The 19,655-nt window shown below is 41.0% G+C and overlaps 1 protein-coding gene across 2 annotated transcripts; it reads left to right on the top strand.

Moving 5' to 3' along the window:
- Window positions 1–873: 873 nt before the first annotated feature.
- On the top strand, window positions 874–19,418 carry vsig10 (V-set and immunoglobulin domain containing 10). 2 transcript variants are annotated; one of them, XM_034225352.1, is made up of 9 exons: window positions 874–1,150; window positions 1,230–1,541; window positions 12,731–13,036; window positions 14,058–14,348; window positions 14,843–15,127; window positions 15,362–15,475; window positions 15,677–15,684; window positions 18,973–19,120; window positions 19,213–19,418. In XM_034225352.1, the coding sequence occupies exons 1-9, from the start codon at window positions 1,099–1,101 to the stop codon at window positions 19,299–19,301; spliced, it is 1,605 nt and encodes a 534-aa protein (XP_034081243.1). In that variant the 5' UTR covers window positions 874–1,098; the 3' UTR covers window positions 19,302–19,418. The 2 variants fall into 2 exon arrangements, with proteins under 2 accessions (XP_034081243.1, XP_034081242.1); XM_034225351.1 differs by having other exon boundaries at window positions 15,677–15,689; window positions 18,978–19,120.
- Window positions 19,419–19,655: the final 237 nt, after the last annotated feature.

Here is a 19,655-nt window from a genome sequence, read left to right as displayed (position 1 = left end):
ATAAGATAATTAGTTAAAGTCATAGGTTTTAAGTTCAACTGGAAGAGTTTTCCAGTGCTTGATGGCCATAAATGAAAATGCAGATTGTGCAAAGGCAGTGCGCCTCAGAGGGACGGTTATATTTGCATTTAGTGCAGATCTTGAGTGTCTACAACCCTGCTCACGGCGAAGATGAAAAAAGCTCCTCAATGGTGGTGCTGTAGCATTGTAAATGATCCTGAATACTAATCGAACTCTTGAAAGCAGAACAAGACCATCAAAACTTAAAAGTTTGTATTTGGACAGTATATTGCAATGATGGTGTTTTAATGACTTTCTATCCATAACTGTTAAGGCTTGTTTATAAAGAACCTCAATTGGTCTCAGAACAGTCTTAGTTGCCTGGGAACAGGCAACTATATGTTAATGTTAATATGTTAATGGTAAATTATGTATGAAAGTACACCATGAATGAAATAACCAGTCTTGTAAATAATGAATGAAATGACAATAATACTATAAGGCAAACCTATGATCTTTATTTACTACACCATGTAACTGCTAAATGAGACATTGCTGGGTGATTATATCATTCAGAAAATGTCATACACATGTTATATGTATTTTATAAGAATGACATGTTTATACAATGAACATTACAATAACTTATATGTATGTATATCCCTTAACTGTATAAACACCGAGTAAACTTCATTTCCTTGATGAACAGATAACCAAAAAGCAGTAGCGACAGATCTATAAATACAGATATAACAGGACTACCTGTGTTTAGTAATTCCAGTATGCTTAATATAGAAGAAAAATAAATGGTGTTACTGTAGCTTTAACAAGGTGAGGTCAGGGCGTGGTGCATTCGTACCAAAGTTTCCGGATCAGCATACTCTAGTAAACAAAGCAGGTCTGCGGAGAGTTCACCCCGTGTCACGGTGCTCCCTGCTGTAGTGTGTTACTGGTGTTATAATGGGCGGACTGGTGGCCCAGGTATCTCTGTGTGTTTCCGACAGGCTCACACAGGTATACTAGTCAGGCAGGTTTGGACGGGAAGCCCTTTTGTTCACTTTCTTTTTTAAAGGCGATGTAGGCTTTTGGAGAGTTAACATGAAGACAGTCACACCTGTAGCGCTTCTACACATGTGTTTATGTGTGACAGGTGAGTTCATCGTGTGGCTACACAGCCTCAGGTGAGTGTAAACTCGGCTTACATTATGTTTTTTCTCTCTCTTCTTAAGCTGCAGTTTCGGGTAGTGGTTCCACCGAAACGGCCCTGACAGCCGAAAAGGGAGACGTCGCTATACTTCCGTGTTACACCCTCGGTAACGTAACACCGATTTTTACGTCATGGATAAAAAACGGAAAAGAAGTTGTCAACGGTAGCATTTATTCGCCGAGCCCTTCTCTCGGCGGACAGCGCCTCGCAGTGCTGCATGACGGGAGTCTGAACATCCGGGCAGTGTTACCTAGGGATGAGGGCACCTACCTGTGCAGCTCCACGCTACCAGGCAACAACATCTTTCACGCACGTGTCCTGCTACAAGTAACAAGTAAGTGAAGGCTCATAATGTCCATGAAAGGGTGATGATTTTTGCGGTTTCCGAGCTCACTAGATGTCAGTGAAGCGGCTTTTCTACTACACACAAACCTGTTCTTCAACATAGCGACAGTCACATGGAAACAGGTGCTACTGTGATCGATGTAGAGCGGTGCCACCAGGGGCGGCGGGTGCTGTAGGCTAGGGAAGGCTAAGCCTTCCCAAATATTTGTGTCACTGCATCCTGGTAAAATACAAATATAATGTCTGTGTCTTTGACATTAGCGCTGCTAGCCACCTGTGCCCTGTACCACGAAGCCAGTTCAACAGACCCTGGATATGCTTGAGTTATCTTAACTAACCCTAACAAACGCGATCTCGCTAAACGGTCCTACGGCGCTGGTTATCAACTCGGTAAATCAAGCCAGGGTTTCTATCTCCAGCTGAGAACGCGTTCACGTGAAAGGGGCGGGGTTAGCTACATTTGACCAATCACAAACAGGGACAAGTGTACTGACAAAGCAACATCATACTTCATTAATGAAAAGTAAACTAATATTAGACAAATATGAACTTTAAACATCCATGATGACTTAAACATATAATCCAGGATACAAGCCACAGAGTTGCTGCAAGGTGAATACAGAACAACTGGTTAAAAAATAACTAGGCCTACCGAGTGTTTGAAAGCGTATAGTTTTATGATATCACTGCCCCATCTAAGACACGAGTGGATCTGACTTTAATTACATTTGACTCGAGTGTTTCGTCAACATAATGTGTTGCTTAAAATAATACTTCTGCATACAGTATGTGACACTGTGAGTGTTGCACGGCCAGATACGGCTGGAGAAGCTGACTCAGATAAGGAAATATATGATATTATATGATCGATGATCTGATTGATGCTGTAATATGAATGATAATTGCGACACGTCGGCGTCTTCTCTGCATACGGTAGTTTAAACTGTATTTCCTTTATCCTGTAATATGACTTGAGAGATTTAAACTCCGCACACTGAGTTGATCTCTTTTCTATAGACGCCGGAGGCGGGCAGCGTCATGTAAAAAAAAGTTATTTAGCCTTCCCAAACCTGAGCCTCACGCGCCGCCTATGGGTGCCACTGATGTATAACAGGGGTAGTCAAATACAAATCTTAAAGGTCCAAAATAAATGTTTCAATAAGATAAAGGTCAGTTTATTACGGTCATTCAAACTTTTAAACAATTGCAACAAGATTCTTAACACGAGGTCGCAAAAACAAAAAAAATCTATATGCAGCAGTTTTCATTGTTATTGTGTCTGTGCTTGACCCCTCAGAGTCGCAGTGTAAGAGCTGCACAGTTATGAATAAAGGCAGCTGCACCCTCTTTCATTCAGCATTCCCATTATTGCTTTATAAATGTCTTCCGCCCTTGTGTGTCCACTGAGGTTCGTCAGGCCCAACACATCTTCAACAAACTCCCCCTTTGCCTCATCATAAAAACTCACAAACACCAGCAACTGAGCATTGTCAGTGGTGTCAGTGGACTCACCCACAGCTAAGGAAATGCACTGTGCATTTTTTATTCCATCACAAAGCTGATTAATCAAATCATCAGCCAGTATTTATGTTCTTCTGGTTGCTGTAGAATCTGAGAGGGGGATTTACTTGATTTTACCTGTTATTTCCTCTTTTTGTTTGCCTTCAACATGGTCTCCATCACTTCAGTCATGCATTCCTTTATACTTCAGTCATTATCCAGTGGAATGTCCTTACCTACTGGCCTAGTTAAATCAAAGTGGTTACTTTTTTTTGGCTGGGCAGTGTAGTTTTACACACCGTCTTATTTGACTTTCTCAGGACTTAAAACTGTTTTTTGGGGGCAGACCCCCTCAAAGAAAAAAATATATTTACACACATAAGGTCATCATCTTAACAGTTTTGTATGCTCATCCGTGAGCAGAGCATCAAGTTGACATGTCTATTACAGCTGAATGCGGCGATTACCATCTTGTTCAGTAGTGCTGTAGCGACGCGTCGACGTTGTCAACGCGTCGACTTCAAAATATCGTCGATGACATATTTCCGCGTCGCCACCATAGACTGTATATATGGTCGCCACACACACGTGGGTCACCCAAAGCAACAAGCAGTTCGCAATCGCACTTCTAACACAATGGAGACTGAAACGGCTACCACCTCCTCCTCACAGGATTGCGCACAAAGCCCTCAAACGAAAACATCTCGCCCTAGGTCTTCAAAAGCATGGGAATATTTTAAAGTTAGTCCAAAACGCAAAGATATTTATATATTTATATCTCACTGAGACTGCTGCTTGACCGGAAGCAGCAGCTAGCTGTGGTGGCAACCATTAGCAGCTAGCATTTGCTCTCCGATTTTTACATAAAAATGGAATTATGGATTATAAATTCAATAATTTTTTTATACATAGACGTTAAAAACCTATGGATTAACCGATTCAACTGCGTTTTTTCTCATTTTAATGCCATTGAACACGTATTTTGATCAGATTGACAGCAACGGCGGTGAGACGATCTCCCTAGAAGCTCTGTGAAGGTACGTGTTGTGATGACTGTATTTGCTTCCCCTGTCGCGAGTCCGGATCACTCAGTGATGATACTATGTACCTACATAATCTGTGGAGTCTCAGTTTTAATCGGATATATTGTATGTGCAGCTACGATAAGTAATATGGGTACTTTTATCTTGAGTTCTGTGCCAATGTCCGTTAGCATTTTTCGCTCAGGGGTCATTTAGATAGCATTTTAGTTTGCTTCTTATGAGACTTGTGTTTTGTTTTGTGTTGGTAAACATGGTTTGTATCGTCAGTTAGCTGAGATTATTTCCGTTAATCTGGTATAACACATTAATAGGTTCTTAAATATTAAGATCCCCTGAGACACAGTATCGTGAAACTTTTTTTTTTTGACATTACGTTTTTTTTACATTACGTTTTTTATGAATTGAACAACAGAAAAATAATCGTTCGATTAGTCGACTAATCGATCAAATAATCGCCCGATTAATCGTTTTCAAAATAATCGTTTCCCCCCAGCATTATTGTTCAGCAAAACGCCTCACAAACGTATTAAGATCAACAGCTTTAGTGCGTTTTGATTCAATGCTGAGTACAGCCAAACTGACAGTCTCTTCTCTGTCAGTGTAGACCACAAATACCTCATTCCTTCAGTGCTTGGGTCCGAATGCTTCTCGTTTTGCGCCGTCCTGTTCAAATGAAATCGTGCCAGGACCGGGGGAGGGGTTACATGACGTGCATCTTGTGCTGCATTCACTTGCACTCGGACATTAGAGACTTTCTCTCATAAATGTCCGATGAGCCACAACTTTTCTTTCAAAACAAAGCTGCCAACTGGGGTGGCAAGGCCTATTTTTAGGGTGTCAGTTGCCACCCCGGTAGGGGAAACTAGGCTACTAGCTACAGTACAGGTGGAACTAGATGAGCTGTTAACTCTCGCTCTGAATTTTTTTTTTTATACTCTCGCTCTGACTCAGACAGGTTGAAAGAGACACACACATTTTTCCCACCCGCATTCCGCGAAGACCCGCCCTACTGTGCCTCTGATTCGCAGATTGTTTGGGGGGAAAAAACGCTGACGGGATGCTGAATGTGATTGGACCAATGCGTTGACAGACACACACAGACAGTGGAACAGGACATGCAGAGCGCTGTTTGCAGTCTATGGACATAGCGGATCATTTTTGACTCGTTGCGTTGTGGCGATGTCTCACAGATAATACATATGAAAAGTATAATTTGCTCAGAGTCCAGAGACAGTTGTGGTTCGGTCCGGATCCGGACCGGAGTCCGGACTTTGAGGATGCCTGATGTATAATAACAAGAACTGGATACAGCGTCGGAGGCGGGGCCTCGTTCATTTCGGAAAAAGTATGTATTGAAGTCAATGGGGAGAGAAAGATTATCTTTCGATCCCGTTTGAATTGTGCCACGAATTACACATATGATGTTTGTCAATTTAAAAGATAATTTTGCAAGTAAAAAAAGTGTCTAAAACTGTGAAGTAACACTTTTGTGTGTGAAACCGCTCAATGAACTACATCTCCCATCTCGCACCACACACATTTCACTTCTTTCTTTCAGAATGAGGCGAAAAGTATTAAAAGAGGTGAAAATCACTACTCTGGGCATGTTGAGAGCTGTACATACACAAAAGGGGAGTTAGTCGGTTCCGTAAGAGCCAGCATGCGGGACCGGGATTCTGGTATTTGTAGTCTTTCTAGTTGCGTATTTTTCATTATTTTTTAAGATTGACAAACATCATATGTGTAATTCGTGGCACGTGACTTCCGGGCGAAAATTACGGCCCGCCCACTTTTGGGGGAAAACAACGCTGTCATTTGAATGGCGGTCAATACAAATTCTGAAGTTTTTGCCAATCCGATCAGAATTTCTTGAAAACCGTGGATTTTTGGATCTTCAAAGAGCCCGATTACGATGGCCTGTCAGGCAAACAATTACATTAAATCATTTGAAATCGACAATCGGTCTCGATATATGGTTAAATTAAAATCAATATGCAAGGCTGTCATTTCTCCAGCTGCTATGAGCGAGGCGGAAAATAATAGTTTTATCATGCCAAAAAGCTGCTGTGTCGCTTATTGCACCTCAAACATGAAAACAATGCAGAGTTACGTTTTTCTGTACTTCCTCTAAGAACAAAGGACAGTAAAAGAAGAGCTCTGTGGCTTCAGGCTTGATCGCCATTCAAATGACAGCGTTGTTTCCCCCAAAAGTGGGTGGGGCCGTAAATTGACGTAGATGTTACTCTCATCCAGTGTCGGCTGGTGGAAAATATTTTAGGTGGGGCTGTGGAAATGGTGACCAAAAAATACTAGGGGGGTCCGGGGGGATGTTCCCCCGGTAAAACAAATTGAGAAAAGACCCCTTAAATTATTACTTCTGGTGATGTTAGAGGGGGGGGGGAAAGGACAAATTGAGGCTTAAAAATATAAGAAGACTGATCAATACCTCGATAATCTTCAGTGTGGTTAGCTATGAATCTTCCAAAACTTCCAAACACCTTGTCCTGGACATAGTTTCTACAGTATAAACTGTGCAACAGTACAGTAGGCCCACACAAACTGCAGAACACCGGGGCTTTGGGAACACTCAAAATTACTTAAAATGATTTAATTCCCATTTAACCTGTTAAGGGGCTTTTCCCCCCCGTTTTTATTCTCACGAAACTGTGTCTCAGGGCTTCTTAAAATGTAATAAACTATTCATGTGTCCTACTCATTTAACGGGAAGACACTCAGCTAACTGATGATATGAACCATGTTTACCGAAACAAAACACAAGTCTCACAAGAAGCGTCTAAATGAGCCCTGAGCGAAAAAATGCTAACGCACTCTAGGTATAAATTAATTGATATACTTATCGGATATGCACAAACAAGCTTAGCTAACAAGCTGAGATTCCACAGATTCTAGAAATATAAGTATAATCACTGAGCGATCAGAACTTGCGACAGGGGAAGCAAATACAGACATCACACGACGTAGCTTTAGGTAGCAAAACACGGAGATATGCTCACCTTTTGCTGTTATTCTGATCAAAAACGAGAAACGCGGCTGAAGGTTAATCCATAGGTTAATCCAATGTGTCTGTCACTTTGAAACAATTATTGATAATCCATAATTCAATTTTTATGTCAAAAACGGAGTTTTCATATTAGCTACTAATGATAGCTTCCAGAGTGTATGTCAGCTTCCTGTTTTGTCTCCTTGGATACGAGTCCAAACAACTCACATACTGCACCGGGCGCTGACGTAGGCGCCCTGTGACCATCAGATTTGACGACGCTGATTGGCTGAAATTATGTTTCGGCTGCAAAGTTTAAAGATAGCAACAGTTGGCTTCTGCTGCACTTGCTGCACTCTCGTCTGGGCGCTGTGCATAGCGCCCAGACGAGAGAGGGTAATGATACACGGGCAAGGCCAGGCAGGAAACATGTGACTTATCAGTAACTTTAGACATCGTAACACAATTTTAAACAAGATTTTATTGTAGATTATACATTTTACTGATACCAATTATATAATATTTACCTTGTTTATTAAAAATTAAAAATATATTTTTTAAATATATATATATTTTTAATGTGGGAAGAGGGGGGGCCACTGCTCTCATCTATGAAAATCAATAGCCCACTGCTATATTTAACCATATATCGAGCCCGATCGTCAATTTCCAATGGCTTAATGTAATTGTTTGCCTGACTGGCCATTGTAATCGGGCTCTTTGAAGATCCAAAAATCCACGGTTTTCTTAAATTTCTGATCGGATTGGCAAAATCTTCAGAATTTGTATTGACCGCCATTCAAATGACAGCCTTGTTTTCCCCCAAAAGTGGGCGGAGCCGTACTTTTTGCCCGGAAGTGACGCATTTGTTACTCTCGTATGAGAGTTGCTCATTGGCGCATGAAGACAAACTCGCCCAACTTTTGAGAGAGTGAAACGTCACGAAAGTATTCATATATTCATATAATCCGTTCTTATTGTACATCCATGGGTAAAGGTAAAACTCATGATGTAGTACTGAACACGTCACATGAACATGCCAGGCGGCGCGGCCTCGTGGGTTAGATCCGCGTTCATAATGCAGAGGAAAATAACTCTCAGAATAACGTTATTACAACTTGAGGACCGAATGTTTTTGATAAGGGCTATATAAAATGTTCATACTGGGTAGTTTATTTAGTTTAAAAAAAATTCTCCAACGATTTACAGACGTCTCTTTCCCAATGTTAGTCAATGGGAAAAAGTCTTTCCGGGCCCGGCGACTGATACGGAAGTGTAGTACTGCCGTTTGGCCACAACTAATATTTTCCTCAGAGTCCGGCGCACTTCCTGGGGGCTTGAGCGGTACACACACAGAGACCGATACTCAAAGATGTAATAATAATACCTTTTTATTGCTATTATTGTAATTTATTATAATTAATGATTAAGTTGAAATCATTCAATTAATCAATACAAATACAATACTTTTTATAATCGACAAATGATTTATTTGATAAATATGCCAAAGATATTAAAATGTGTTATTATACAATAAGCTCACTAGCAATATAACCTTGAAATAATGAAAATATAAATGCATCAATAATTATAATCCAGTCATATAATGTATATTATTCAGAAACAGACACTACCATACCAATTCCTTCAAATTCATATTATTTTTTTCACAAGATATTCAGTAAACAATGATACAAAACAGAGAAAAACATTAGAACCTCACAATGACTATTCAGGATGTTTTAACTTTATCAACGATTTATTGTTGGTGGTATTTTTGTATGTGTTGTATTAACTTTTGAAAATTAAATTTAAAGAGGAATTTCACTCAGTCTTCCTTTTTTATATAAAATGTTCTTTACATATTGTGGTATAACCATTATCATAAACCTTTATTATATTATAGTCGTGTCTTGATAAAATTATACATATTCTATAACATTAACACTTGCAGACATGATATCTTACTAACAAAAGAACAATATGTTTTAAAGGTCCCATGTCATGGCCATTTCTACTGATCATAATTCCATTGTTGAGGTATACTAAAATAGATTTATATTGTGCAATTTTCCAAAATCACATTGGTTTCTCATACAGCATCTCTGTCTGCGAGACAGCGAAACCCAGCCCGAACACACACACACACCCGCAGCCTGGCTGGGAGTTTGTGTGTGTGCTCACACACCGACACACAGCCTCGCCGCGTCCCGCCGTCTCAGGGATGAGAAATCGGCGGAGCTGCAGCTGAGAAAAGATTGAGTGTGTGTGTGTGTGTGTGTGTGAGGAAGTCCGCGGATTGGTCCATTTGGGTATGGGCACGTCACTGTACCCAGGAAGAAAACAATAGAAAAAGAGAAATCTCCAATGAGCCGTTCTGGGGCAGCATAAACAGGTATTTTCTGTGTTAGAGTTTTTCTCGCTACAGGGTGTACTTTGAGGGTTTGTGACTTTGCAGACCGTTTACATGCATTAAAACCTTCATAACACACAAGGGGATGGGTTATAACCGGAAAAGCATGACATGGGACCTGATGACATCTAACAGAATCCTTCATCCTACAAAGTTCCATTAAAGACTTTACTCATCAATCAATCAATCAATGTCAATGTTTCAATATTTATTTATATAGCCCAATATCACAAATGTTACATTTGTCTCAATGGACTTCACAGTTTGTACAGAATATCAGTATGACAATACGACACCCTCTGTCCTTAGACCCTCACATCGTACAAGGAAAAACTTCCAAAGAAACCCCACAGTTTAAAGGGGAAAATGGGAGAAACCTCAGGGAGAGCAACAGAGGAGGGATCCCTCTCCTAGGACGGACAGACGTGCAATAGATGCCGTGTGTACACGTCGAAAATATAATACATTTACAACGTAGGTAGACCAAATGTTTGGAAATGCATGTGTCTATAATAAGATGAATCCACGAGGATGTCAACAATCCTGTGGGAGCCATCAGGGAAGTAGTATGATGAGTCAGGCAGGACCACAGAGACCGGTTCAGCCATGACTTGAAATCCAGGACTCAGGATAGAGGATCCACAACTCAGGACTCAGGATCCAGGACTCAGGATGTAGGATCCAGGACACAGGACTCAGGATCCAGGACCACAGCAACAGGATCAGCCACGACTCAGGATCCCGGCGTAGATAGACACCAAAAAGAAATTTGGGTGAAGCTGGGTTATTTGGAACATGAGTACACAGGTACAGACAGAGAGAAGGAAGAAGTAAGGTGTCCCCTGACAGTCTAAGCCTATAGCAGCAAAACTAGGGGCTGAATTTAATCAGCCCTAACTATAAGCTTTATCAAAAAGGAAGGTCTTAAGCACACTCTTAAAAACGGATGGGGTGTCTGCCGCCCGAACACAAACTGGAAGGTGATTCCACAAAAGTGGAGCTTGATAAGAAAAGGCTCTGGCTCCCATTGCACTTTTAGAGACTCTAGGAATAACCAACAACCCTGCATTCTTGGAACGCAATGCCCTAATAGGACAGTAGGGTATAATGAGTTATTTAAGGTAAGATGGCGCCTTCCCATTAAGGGCTTTGTAGGCGAGAAGAAGAATTTTAAATTATATCCTGTGTTCTATAGGGAGCCAGTATAAGGCAGCCAGAACAGGAGTAATGTGGTCCCTTTTCCTAACTCTGGTTAGTACACGTGCTGCAGCATTTTGAATCAGCTGAAGCGACTTAACTGACTTCTTGGTACACCCTGATAATAAAGAGTTACAATAATCCAGCCTTGAAGTAACAAATGCATGGACTAGTTTCTCTGCATCGTTTTGAGGCAAGATATGCCTGATTGTTGCAATGTTTCATATGAAAGAAGGCGGTCCGTGAGATTAATTGTATGTGGGTGTTAAAAGATAAATCATGATCAAATATAACACCAAGATTCCTTAGTCTCACTGGAGGCCAAATTAATGCCATCCATAGTTAGTATATCTTTTGATAGTTTGTTTCGTAGATTCTTTGGGTACAATAACAGTTTTCGCCATGTTTAACATAAAAAAATGTAATGTCATCCACGTTTTTTAAGTCCTTGAGGCAGTCTTGAATTTTATTTTGATGATTGGTTTCATCAGGCTTTATGGATAAATATAGTTGAGTATCATCCGCATAACAGTGAAAATGTACAGAGTGATTCCTTATAATATTGCCTAACGGAAGCATAATGTGAACAAAATAGGTCCAAGTACTGAGCCCTGTGGCACTCCATGGCTAACTTTGGTTTGCATGGAAGATTCATCGTTGACACATACAAACTGAGAGCGTTCAGATAGATAGGACCTATAGCAGTTCCCTTTATGCCAACTAAGTGCTAGTCTTTGCAATAGGATATCATGGTCGATAGTATCAAATGCAGCACTGAGATCGAGCAAGACCAGAATAGAGACAAGTCCTGTCTGAGGCTATTAGAAGGTCATTTGTGACTTTTACCAGAACTGTCTCTGTGGTATGATGTGTTCTAAAGCCAGACTGAAAATCTTCAAATAAATCATTGTTTTTTAAATAATTACACAACTGTTTTGCGACTGCTTTCTCAATCATTTTTGAGAGGAACGGAAGATTAGAAATAGGTCTATAGTTGGCTAAAACCTCTGGATCGAGGTTGTGCTTTTTAAGAAGAGGTTTTATCACTGCTACTTTAAATGATTGTGGAACATAGCCTGATAATAAAGACATATTCATAATATTTAATAAATAAGTGTTAATTAATGGAAAAACTTCCTTTAACATCTTAGTTGGAATCGGGTCTAAGATACATGTTGATGGTTAACTTTAGAAGAAAGAATCATTTAATTCAATTGTTCAAGGTTTATGGTTGAAAAGCATTCTAATTTACTATCTAGTGTAATATTAGAACTTACATTTCCGGGAGCTGTTGATAACACTATACTTGTCAAAGCTAAGAGGTCATTAATTTTGTTTCTAAGAGTAACAATTGTATCGTTAAAAAAGCACATAAAATCATTACTACTGAGTGCTATGGGAATAGAAGGCTCAGTAGAGCTGTGGCTCTCTGTCAGCCTGGCTACAGTGCTGAAAATAAATCTTGCATTATTCTTATTTTCATCTATCAATGAAGAGTAGTAAGCTGCTCTCGCTTTACGCAGTGCTTTCTTATATTCATTGAGAGTAATATGCCAAATTAAACGAGATTCTGTGCCTCGAGGAATATGAGTATTGATATGGCTGGGTGGATTGGCCTCATTTATGCTTTCAGTGAGACAGCATATATCGATATTATAATCTGATATTAAATTATTTACCAATATTGCTTTAGATACTAGAGATCTTATGTTTAAGAGTCCACATTTAATCTTCCTGTTTTGGTGCACTGTAGTAGTTGTTACATTTACTTTTATTAGGTTATTATGTATGATACCTCTATTAGGTTTTACCTTAACTTGTCCTTGGGCAGACACACACACTGCTAATATTGGATATTTTATTGGGTTCGGGATTCCTATGGATGACTGCCTAGGAGAGAGCGCAGAGAAGTGTGTAAGACTGTGACTCCGCCTCCTGGTCTCAACTCCAGTTTGTCATGGATTAAGTCCATAAAGCCCTGAAATGTATTCATAAGAACAATGCGCTGCTTTTACTTCTTTCAGATGGTCCAGAAAACATGTCTTTGTCGATCGGTCCAGCCACCCCCTGGTCCAACGGGACCCTCATCGTCTATCGGGGTTCAACAGTCTCCTTTAACTGCTCCGGCTCCTCCTACCCCTCCCAGCAGCTGACCTGGGCCTTCAGAGGAGCGGGGTCCAGCAACCAGTCGCTGGCCTCTGCCCCCGGACCCTGGCTGGACTTCAGGATCCAAAACGTCCAGCCCAGCGCTCAGGGAGTCTACAGCTGCAAGGCCAACAACACTGTATCTCTTCAGGCAGCCAATAAGAGCACAGAGCTGCTGGTATACTGTAAGTACCTCAAGCAGAATACCCAGAATACTCTTCTCTGATTACAGGTCTCGTGTTTACTGGGATGCTTTTAAGGGGAACTTCAAAATAGAATGAATAAGCCTTAATTTTATTATGCCATTAATATATAGTAATAACTATTGTTATACATATTCTATATCATATAGCATTGTATTTCAAATGTTTTAGTACTGGCGCCCATATGAGACTTTAGCCTGGTTTACTGTACTTCTTCTGGAGAGATTAAAAGAGGTTAAATAAGGTGAGGAAAAAAAGCATCCGATATGGAGTGAGATCATGTGAAAGTCAAGAAAAAGTCTAGGCACTTTCAAATGTTGACAGACTGACAGCATGATGGATCGAGTTACCTGTTGTTATATGCAAGGTTAGAAGCTAAGACAATGAAACATTGAATTCACTTCCTGAACTCTCACACAGCAAACACGGCATTTCCTGTGATTTTTCTGACTTCCTAGAATTACGCACCGATGCTTGACTTTTCTACAGGAGGGCAAGCTGCGACAGGTTTTTCACTTTGATGTATCAACCTGTCTGTAGAAGAATAACAACGACAACACATTTATGATTTGCTTGTAGCTGAGGCACATCCTTATGGTTACACATTAGATAGATTGGGTAATGCTTTATTTTGAAGGTACAATAAGTTCTTCTAATTTTCTAGAAAATGACTGATATACACATTTATAATAAACATTTCAGTCAGTGCTTAGCAATTCAGTGAAACATGCAAAAGTCTATTTACAAATAACAAATTAGTACAACATCATGCAAATGGAGATTATAGTTTCAATATTATAAATGCTTAATAAATCAATATTTATTATTTAACTAACAATTGTCTCAGCATGATAACAAATGACATAGTTATTTCCAGGGAAAGTATAGACAAAAGGAAGAAATGTCCAAATAAAATAGAACATTACATTATCAAGCATCCTTAGTATAAACCATTCTGTAGCTTTTGTCCATTTCCTGACTGATATCAGTTTGCCCTGCCCAGATGCCCCGGACCGACACCCTGAGTGTGTGTGGGTCCTGGCACAGGACCCCTCCCACGTCCTCTTCAACTGCACCTGGTTCGGAGCGTACCCCGCCCCGAAGCTGCTCTGGGGGGAGGACCAGGGGGACCAGGCGGCTGGCTGGAAAGGACACGTTTATAAGTCGGAGGTGACGGAGAGCCTGTCGGTGGTGCTGAACCGCTCCATGCTGGAGGACGGGCAGACGCTGCGGTGCATGGCCCACCACCTGGCGATCGCTGCGGGGAAACAGAAGTCGTGCTCCTTCAACCTCAGTAAGCATGTGCTGGTGAAATGAGCCTCTTTTCAACCCTGCTAAATCTTTCATGTGCTTTCCACTTTAGAGCCACACTGACACTGTTCAGTGGGATTGTAGACAGTGTATTCTTAGCATTGACTTTAATTGACTTTAAAGGGCCAGTTCTTCATCCACATTCCAGAAAAAAGGTAATTAGCAAAAATAGCCATGCAGATAGTTAGGGTTTTAGTTCTTCAGGTTTATTGGGAGACATGTTTTTGCTTCCACATCAGCAACACATGCGTGGAGAAAAATAAAAAAAAAAAAAAGTTTTAACATGTTTATTTATTGACTTTTCATTCCTGTTATCATTTTGCGCAAAGATGGCACTGTTTGTCAGAGCACTTCATCCTTCTGGGATTTCATGAAGAACAGCTCCAACGCCTGTGTGTATGGGAACGCCTCTGGTGCTGGTCCATATTCCTAAACATGTATAATAGGAGACCTTTAATGTTTGACCTTCTCTCTCAGAATATCCGTACCCCAAAGGCGAGCCGATGGTCACGGCTCTTGAGGGGTCCAGCATTACTCTAACCTGCACTGAGGACGTCTCCATCCCCCCTGCAAACACCACCTGGAGGAAGGGGCTCCAGCAGGAGGACATCGTCCCCGGATCCAAGTACGTCCTGACGGAGGAAGGCGCCGTCCTGAAGCTGACCATACACAACATCAGCAAGGATGATGAAGGCGTGTACTTCTGCCGCAGCGAGAACCCCCTCGCCGTGCGTGAGCTGGAGGTCTACCTCACTGTGAAGAGTGAGTTTGGAGACAACAGTTTGCTTTCCTTTGTAAATGGATTTAGAATATGTAAACATATCAAAGCTTTAACGTCAGAGGGTATGATAAGTTACACATGATACATACAGTTCTTACTACAACAGCACAGTCTCTGCAGGTGTCGACTCCACCTCTGGAATGCTGATCGACCTGCTGCTCCTCCCTCTTTCTGCTCCATAACCCTCACCTTTTACCTTGTGTTTTCCTCCACAGACCCCTCTGCATACACAGGAGGTGTCATCGGCTTCTTCATCGCTGCGCTGATCGTGGGAATAGCCGCCATCGTGGCTAAAACAATTTACTCCAGCCGACACCGCATTTTCCTTGGTAACTTTTGCTTATCTTTGCGAGATAAGAAGTTACAAATGCATGCAACAAATATCCGACTTAACCCATGGCATAATCAGTCTTTGCACCCGTGTTAAAAAAATCTCACATACTGCATCTCGTATGTTTTTGAATGAGAGCACACATCATAACAATCTGCTTGTACTAATTTCACAATTTCTCTTCATGTTTTTGTTTCAGGAGATGGCTTTAGGTGAGTATATCACCTATCTAATACGCATGCTTATTTAAGTCAATTCATTAAATGAAAGGGATTAAAAACAGCAATTACATAATGGATTATGCACTGCAATTCAGTATTTGCCTTGTTAAGTAGTTTAGTAGGAGCTTATTTTTGTATTACTGTAAATAACTGCATAACCATACTGTAGAGGTCATGTCTTATGAATATATATTAATACAACAAATCTAATTAATACAACCATTGAAGCTAAAATTTATACATTTAGTTTGAGCAGTTAACATAAAATCTCTGTATCAAATAGCCTGATCTCTTGTCGTATACATTCATCCAAAATTTAAAGACACCAATTCCTGCACCTATCATGGCATCAATAGACCAGAATGCAATGCAGCTTCAAGGCATGGGGCCTTTCTCATTTCTCTAATTCCCCTCCTCGACTCCTATCCTCGTGTCTTAGTCCCGCCCACAGGAGATGCGAGCGGAGGACTGAGGAGGGGAACTGAGGAGAGAGGAGGGTAAGAGAACTCCTCTCCTCTGAGCGGTCATTTTAAAGAGACGTCCATTAATGATGACAGGAGGCACAGCATCTGTCTGATGGACAGATGTGTTCATGATGACTTATTTACTTTTAATTAATTCACAGTGCGGACAATAACAGGCTACAGATGTGGACATATACACACATACACACACACACACACACACACACACACACACATACACACACACACACACACACACATCTATATAAATATATACAATTTCAGAATCAAACAAGTATGAGAGCACTCTCATAATAACGTATCAGAGACTGGATATATCCCCCCCCCTTCTCTGGTCGCTACAATGGGGAAATTAAATTACGGGCCAAAAGTTGTATTTACAAGTATTAAAAGTAAGCAGAGGACACCAAACCAACTGAGACCTGTCTGTCTGCTGCATCCACACACACACACACACACACACACACACACACACACACACACACACACACACACACACACACACTGTACCACACGCACCTACATACTGTACCACACACACCTACAGCTTCTAAAGCATATAATATATCAGGATACAGCCGTTGTGTATTTTAGTATGTGAAGCACTAAATGGTTTTAGAAAAATATCAACTCTGTGTTTGTAGATATCTATACAAATAAAGAGAGTAATGTAGGCCTGTTATACTGAGTGATATTATACACACTGCTCTGCTTTCTGCACGGACCTCACAGCTGTTCTCACTGTAAACATCACGTCACGATTCAAGCAGTTAATAAAATAATATCCAGGGGATGCATGCAGAGCTGTCATTGGCTGAGATAAGTCCGGCCGTGCGTCACAACTCTTTTAAACATCACTATTGCCGGAAATAAATCTGCGGAGGAGCCGTGGAGGACCCATCAGTGTATCCTCGGTTAGAGCTCCTCCAGAGAGCCTCCTCGATGCTCGATGCTCGAAGTGCATTTAGAGAAATTAGATGTCCTTCAACATGGCGCGCTGAAATCCATTTCCGGGTCACTACCGGAGGACCGAGGAGTCGAGGAGGGGAAATTAGAGAAATAAGAAAGGCCCATAGAGTATGAAGATGTGTATTTTGCAGAATATGCTTGCAGTACTGTGCTTGTATTTTTTTTGCACTAGTTGAAAAGATTGATTGCACTATTATAGTGTCTGTATGCTCAGCCCAGCAGGTACACTGTGAAGTTATTTTGGCAAACAAACAACATCATGTTGTTTACATTCAGTGTTCTCAATTTCCTTCATCATAACACATTTGTACAGCAGATTTCTGGAATTTGAAACCGTATTTGTTTACAACCATGTTTTGCCAGCTAGCACTATTTTTCATGGCGAATTTGCTGACTACTTTCAAACGGTGTTACTGTGCATCATGTGTATTGGTGTAAAGTGCACGTCGACTAAAGAAACGGGCTCCTACTTTCAAACTGTTGCTCCAGTGTTAATATTTTTGCACAGTTGCAGATAAAGATTACACTAGTATAATTATACTATTTGTAGGATAATTCGGGTTGTTCAGTGTGATTCCAACAGATTTCCAATAACTTACAGCATTGCATGGTCCAAAACTCAAAATGTATTGCGAAAAAGATAGATTTCACGAATCACAACACGCTTTATTTCCAACGGAATATTCTGCTTTAATCCATATTTGGTCATCCACCATCACCACCATCACCTTCTCCGGCCAGGACATTACCCTCTCCTCAATAGTCACCAACCTGGGTGTCAAAATGGACGCCCATCTGACCTTTGAGGCCCACATTAAACAGCTGTGCAAGAACTCCTTTTATCACCTCAGGAACATCGCCAAACTCCGCCCCACACTCACTCTGTCTGACGCCGAAAAGCTGGTCCACGCCTTTGTCTCCTCCAGGCTGGACTACTGCAATGCACTCCTCATCGGGATCCCTAACAAAAGCATCCAGAAGCTCCAATACATTCAGAACAGCGCTGCTAGGATCCTGATGAGGGTGCGCACATATGAACACATCACCCCCATCCTTAAAGCACTACACTGGCTACCCGTGGAACTGAGGATCGAATTCAAGGTCTCCGTCCTCACCCACCAGTGTGTCCATGGAACTGCCCCTCCCTACCGCAAGGAACTCCTCACCCCCCATACCTCCTTGCGGACCACCCGCTCCAGCAACTCCAACTTCCTCAAACCCCCCAGGACTAAGCTCCGTCCGTACTATGGGAGACCGGGCCTTCTGCTCGGCTGCTCCCAGTCTGTGGAATGCTCTCCCCGACCAAATGAGAGCACCACAGACCGTGGAGGCTTTTAAAAAAGGCCTCAAAACCCATCTCTTCAAAAGAGCCTTTGCCTAGACCTTTTTATCACCCTTTTATTTATTTTGTATTGCTTTTTATTAATTCTACCGTGTTGTGTAATGTTTATTTATACTGTTCATGCTCACTACTTGTAGCACTTCGGGATTTGAAATCAAATATGAAGTGCTTTATAAATGGAAGCCATTATTGGTAGGCGTTCAAATACAGTTTGCACTAGCTTTCGCACTCTAGCAGCAATTCTACAAAGCTAAAAGGCTCAATTAATGAAGATAGTTAATTTAATAACCAATGCTTACTAATTTCATCATAGGAACCACTTTGTTGTAATCAAGGAATTGGTTTTCATAGGGTGATGTCATAAAATATGAAGACAGACATTCAAAGCTTTGTCAAAAACCTCAATTAAAGCTTTGAATGCTTAAAGAAAAATGACACTCTTAAAAGCTTTTAGTCAAATATAACGCTCTGCCAATCATTTAGGCGCATGGAGGAGGACCAAGGAGACGTGCTGAGTCTGGTGGAGTCGGATGATGAGCAGATCTTTCAGGACGCTGTTCCCCGGCTGCCTCCGATAACCAACGGACTCAGAACAACGCTCGTCCAGATACATCGAATCCCGTCCAGTATGACCTCATCATGGCTCCTAACATTGATTTGATGGTTTGTTAATACATAGTACAAATCTTTAGTACCAATGTCCCTTGTTTTGTTTTAGGTGATCATGAGGACACAGAAACTGCTGACCGGAGCCCGCAGGACGATACTGTACGGATAGAAACGTCAGCGGATCTTGTAACATTTTAGGTATCGGGTATTTTTTAGATACGTGTTTTATTTTAGGTAAATACCTTTTACTCCCAAGGACAATGTGAACGGAATCGGTGGAAGATACATGTATAATAAAATAATCATCTATTTGAATTTGTTATTATTTTTAAAAAAGGGTTTTGAATTTTTGTATGCTTATTTCTGATTGATTTGTTTGTAGGCTACAGCATTTTGAATGTTGCTCTGAGATTTGTATGATGAGTTGAAACAACATGTGATGTGACAAAGCCTTTGCTCATTCATTACTCACTCCTTATACATTGCTGCGTTGTGCTGTGCGTAGCATTTACAGATTTACTGTGATGATACCAGTGTAGAATGCAACTCTAG

Source organism: Gymnodraco acuticeps, unplaced genomic scaffold (assembly GCF_902827175.1).
Source record: "Gymnodraco acuticeps unplaced genomic scaffold, fGymAcu1.1, whole genome shotgun sequence".
In the NCBI taxonomy this organism is placed as follows: Eukaryota; Metazoa; Chordata; class Actinopteri; order Perciformes; family Bathydraconidae; genus Gymnodraco; species Gymnodraco acuticeps.
This window is presented reverse-complemented; position numbering and strand designations above follow the sequence as displayed.

Bases quoted from the DNA above. Each gene is read 5' to 3' on its own strand.
- vsig10 (XM_034225352.1), top strand. From the start codon at position 1,099: ATGAAGACAGTCACACCTGTAGCGCTTCTACACATGTGTTTATGTGTG. The intron at 1,151-1,229 runs GTGAGTTCATCG...TCTCTTCTTAAG, and splicing joins CATGTGTTTATGTGTGACAG to CTGCAGTTTCGGGTAGTGGT. The intron at 19,121-19,212 runs GTATGACCTCAT...GTTTTGTTTTAG, and splicing joins GATACATCGAATCCCGTCCA to GTGATCATGAGGACACAGAA.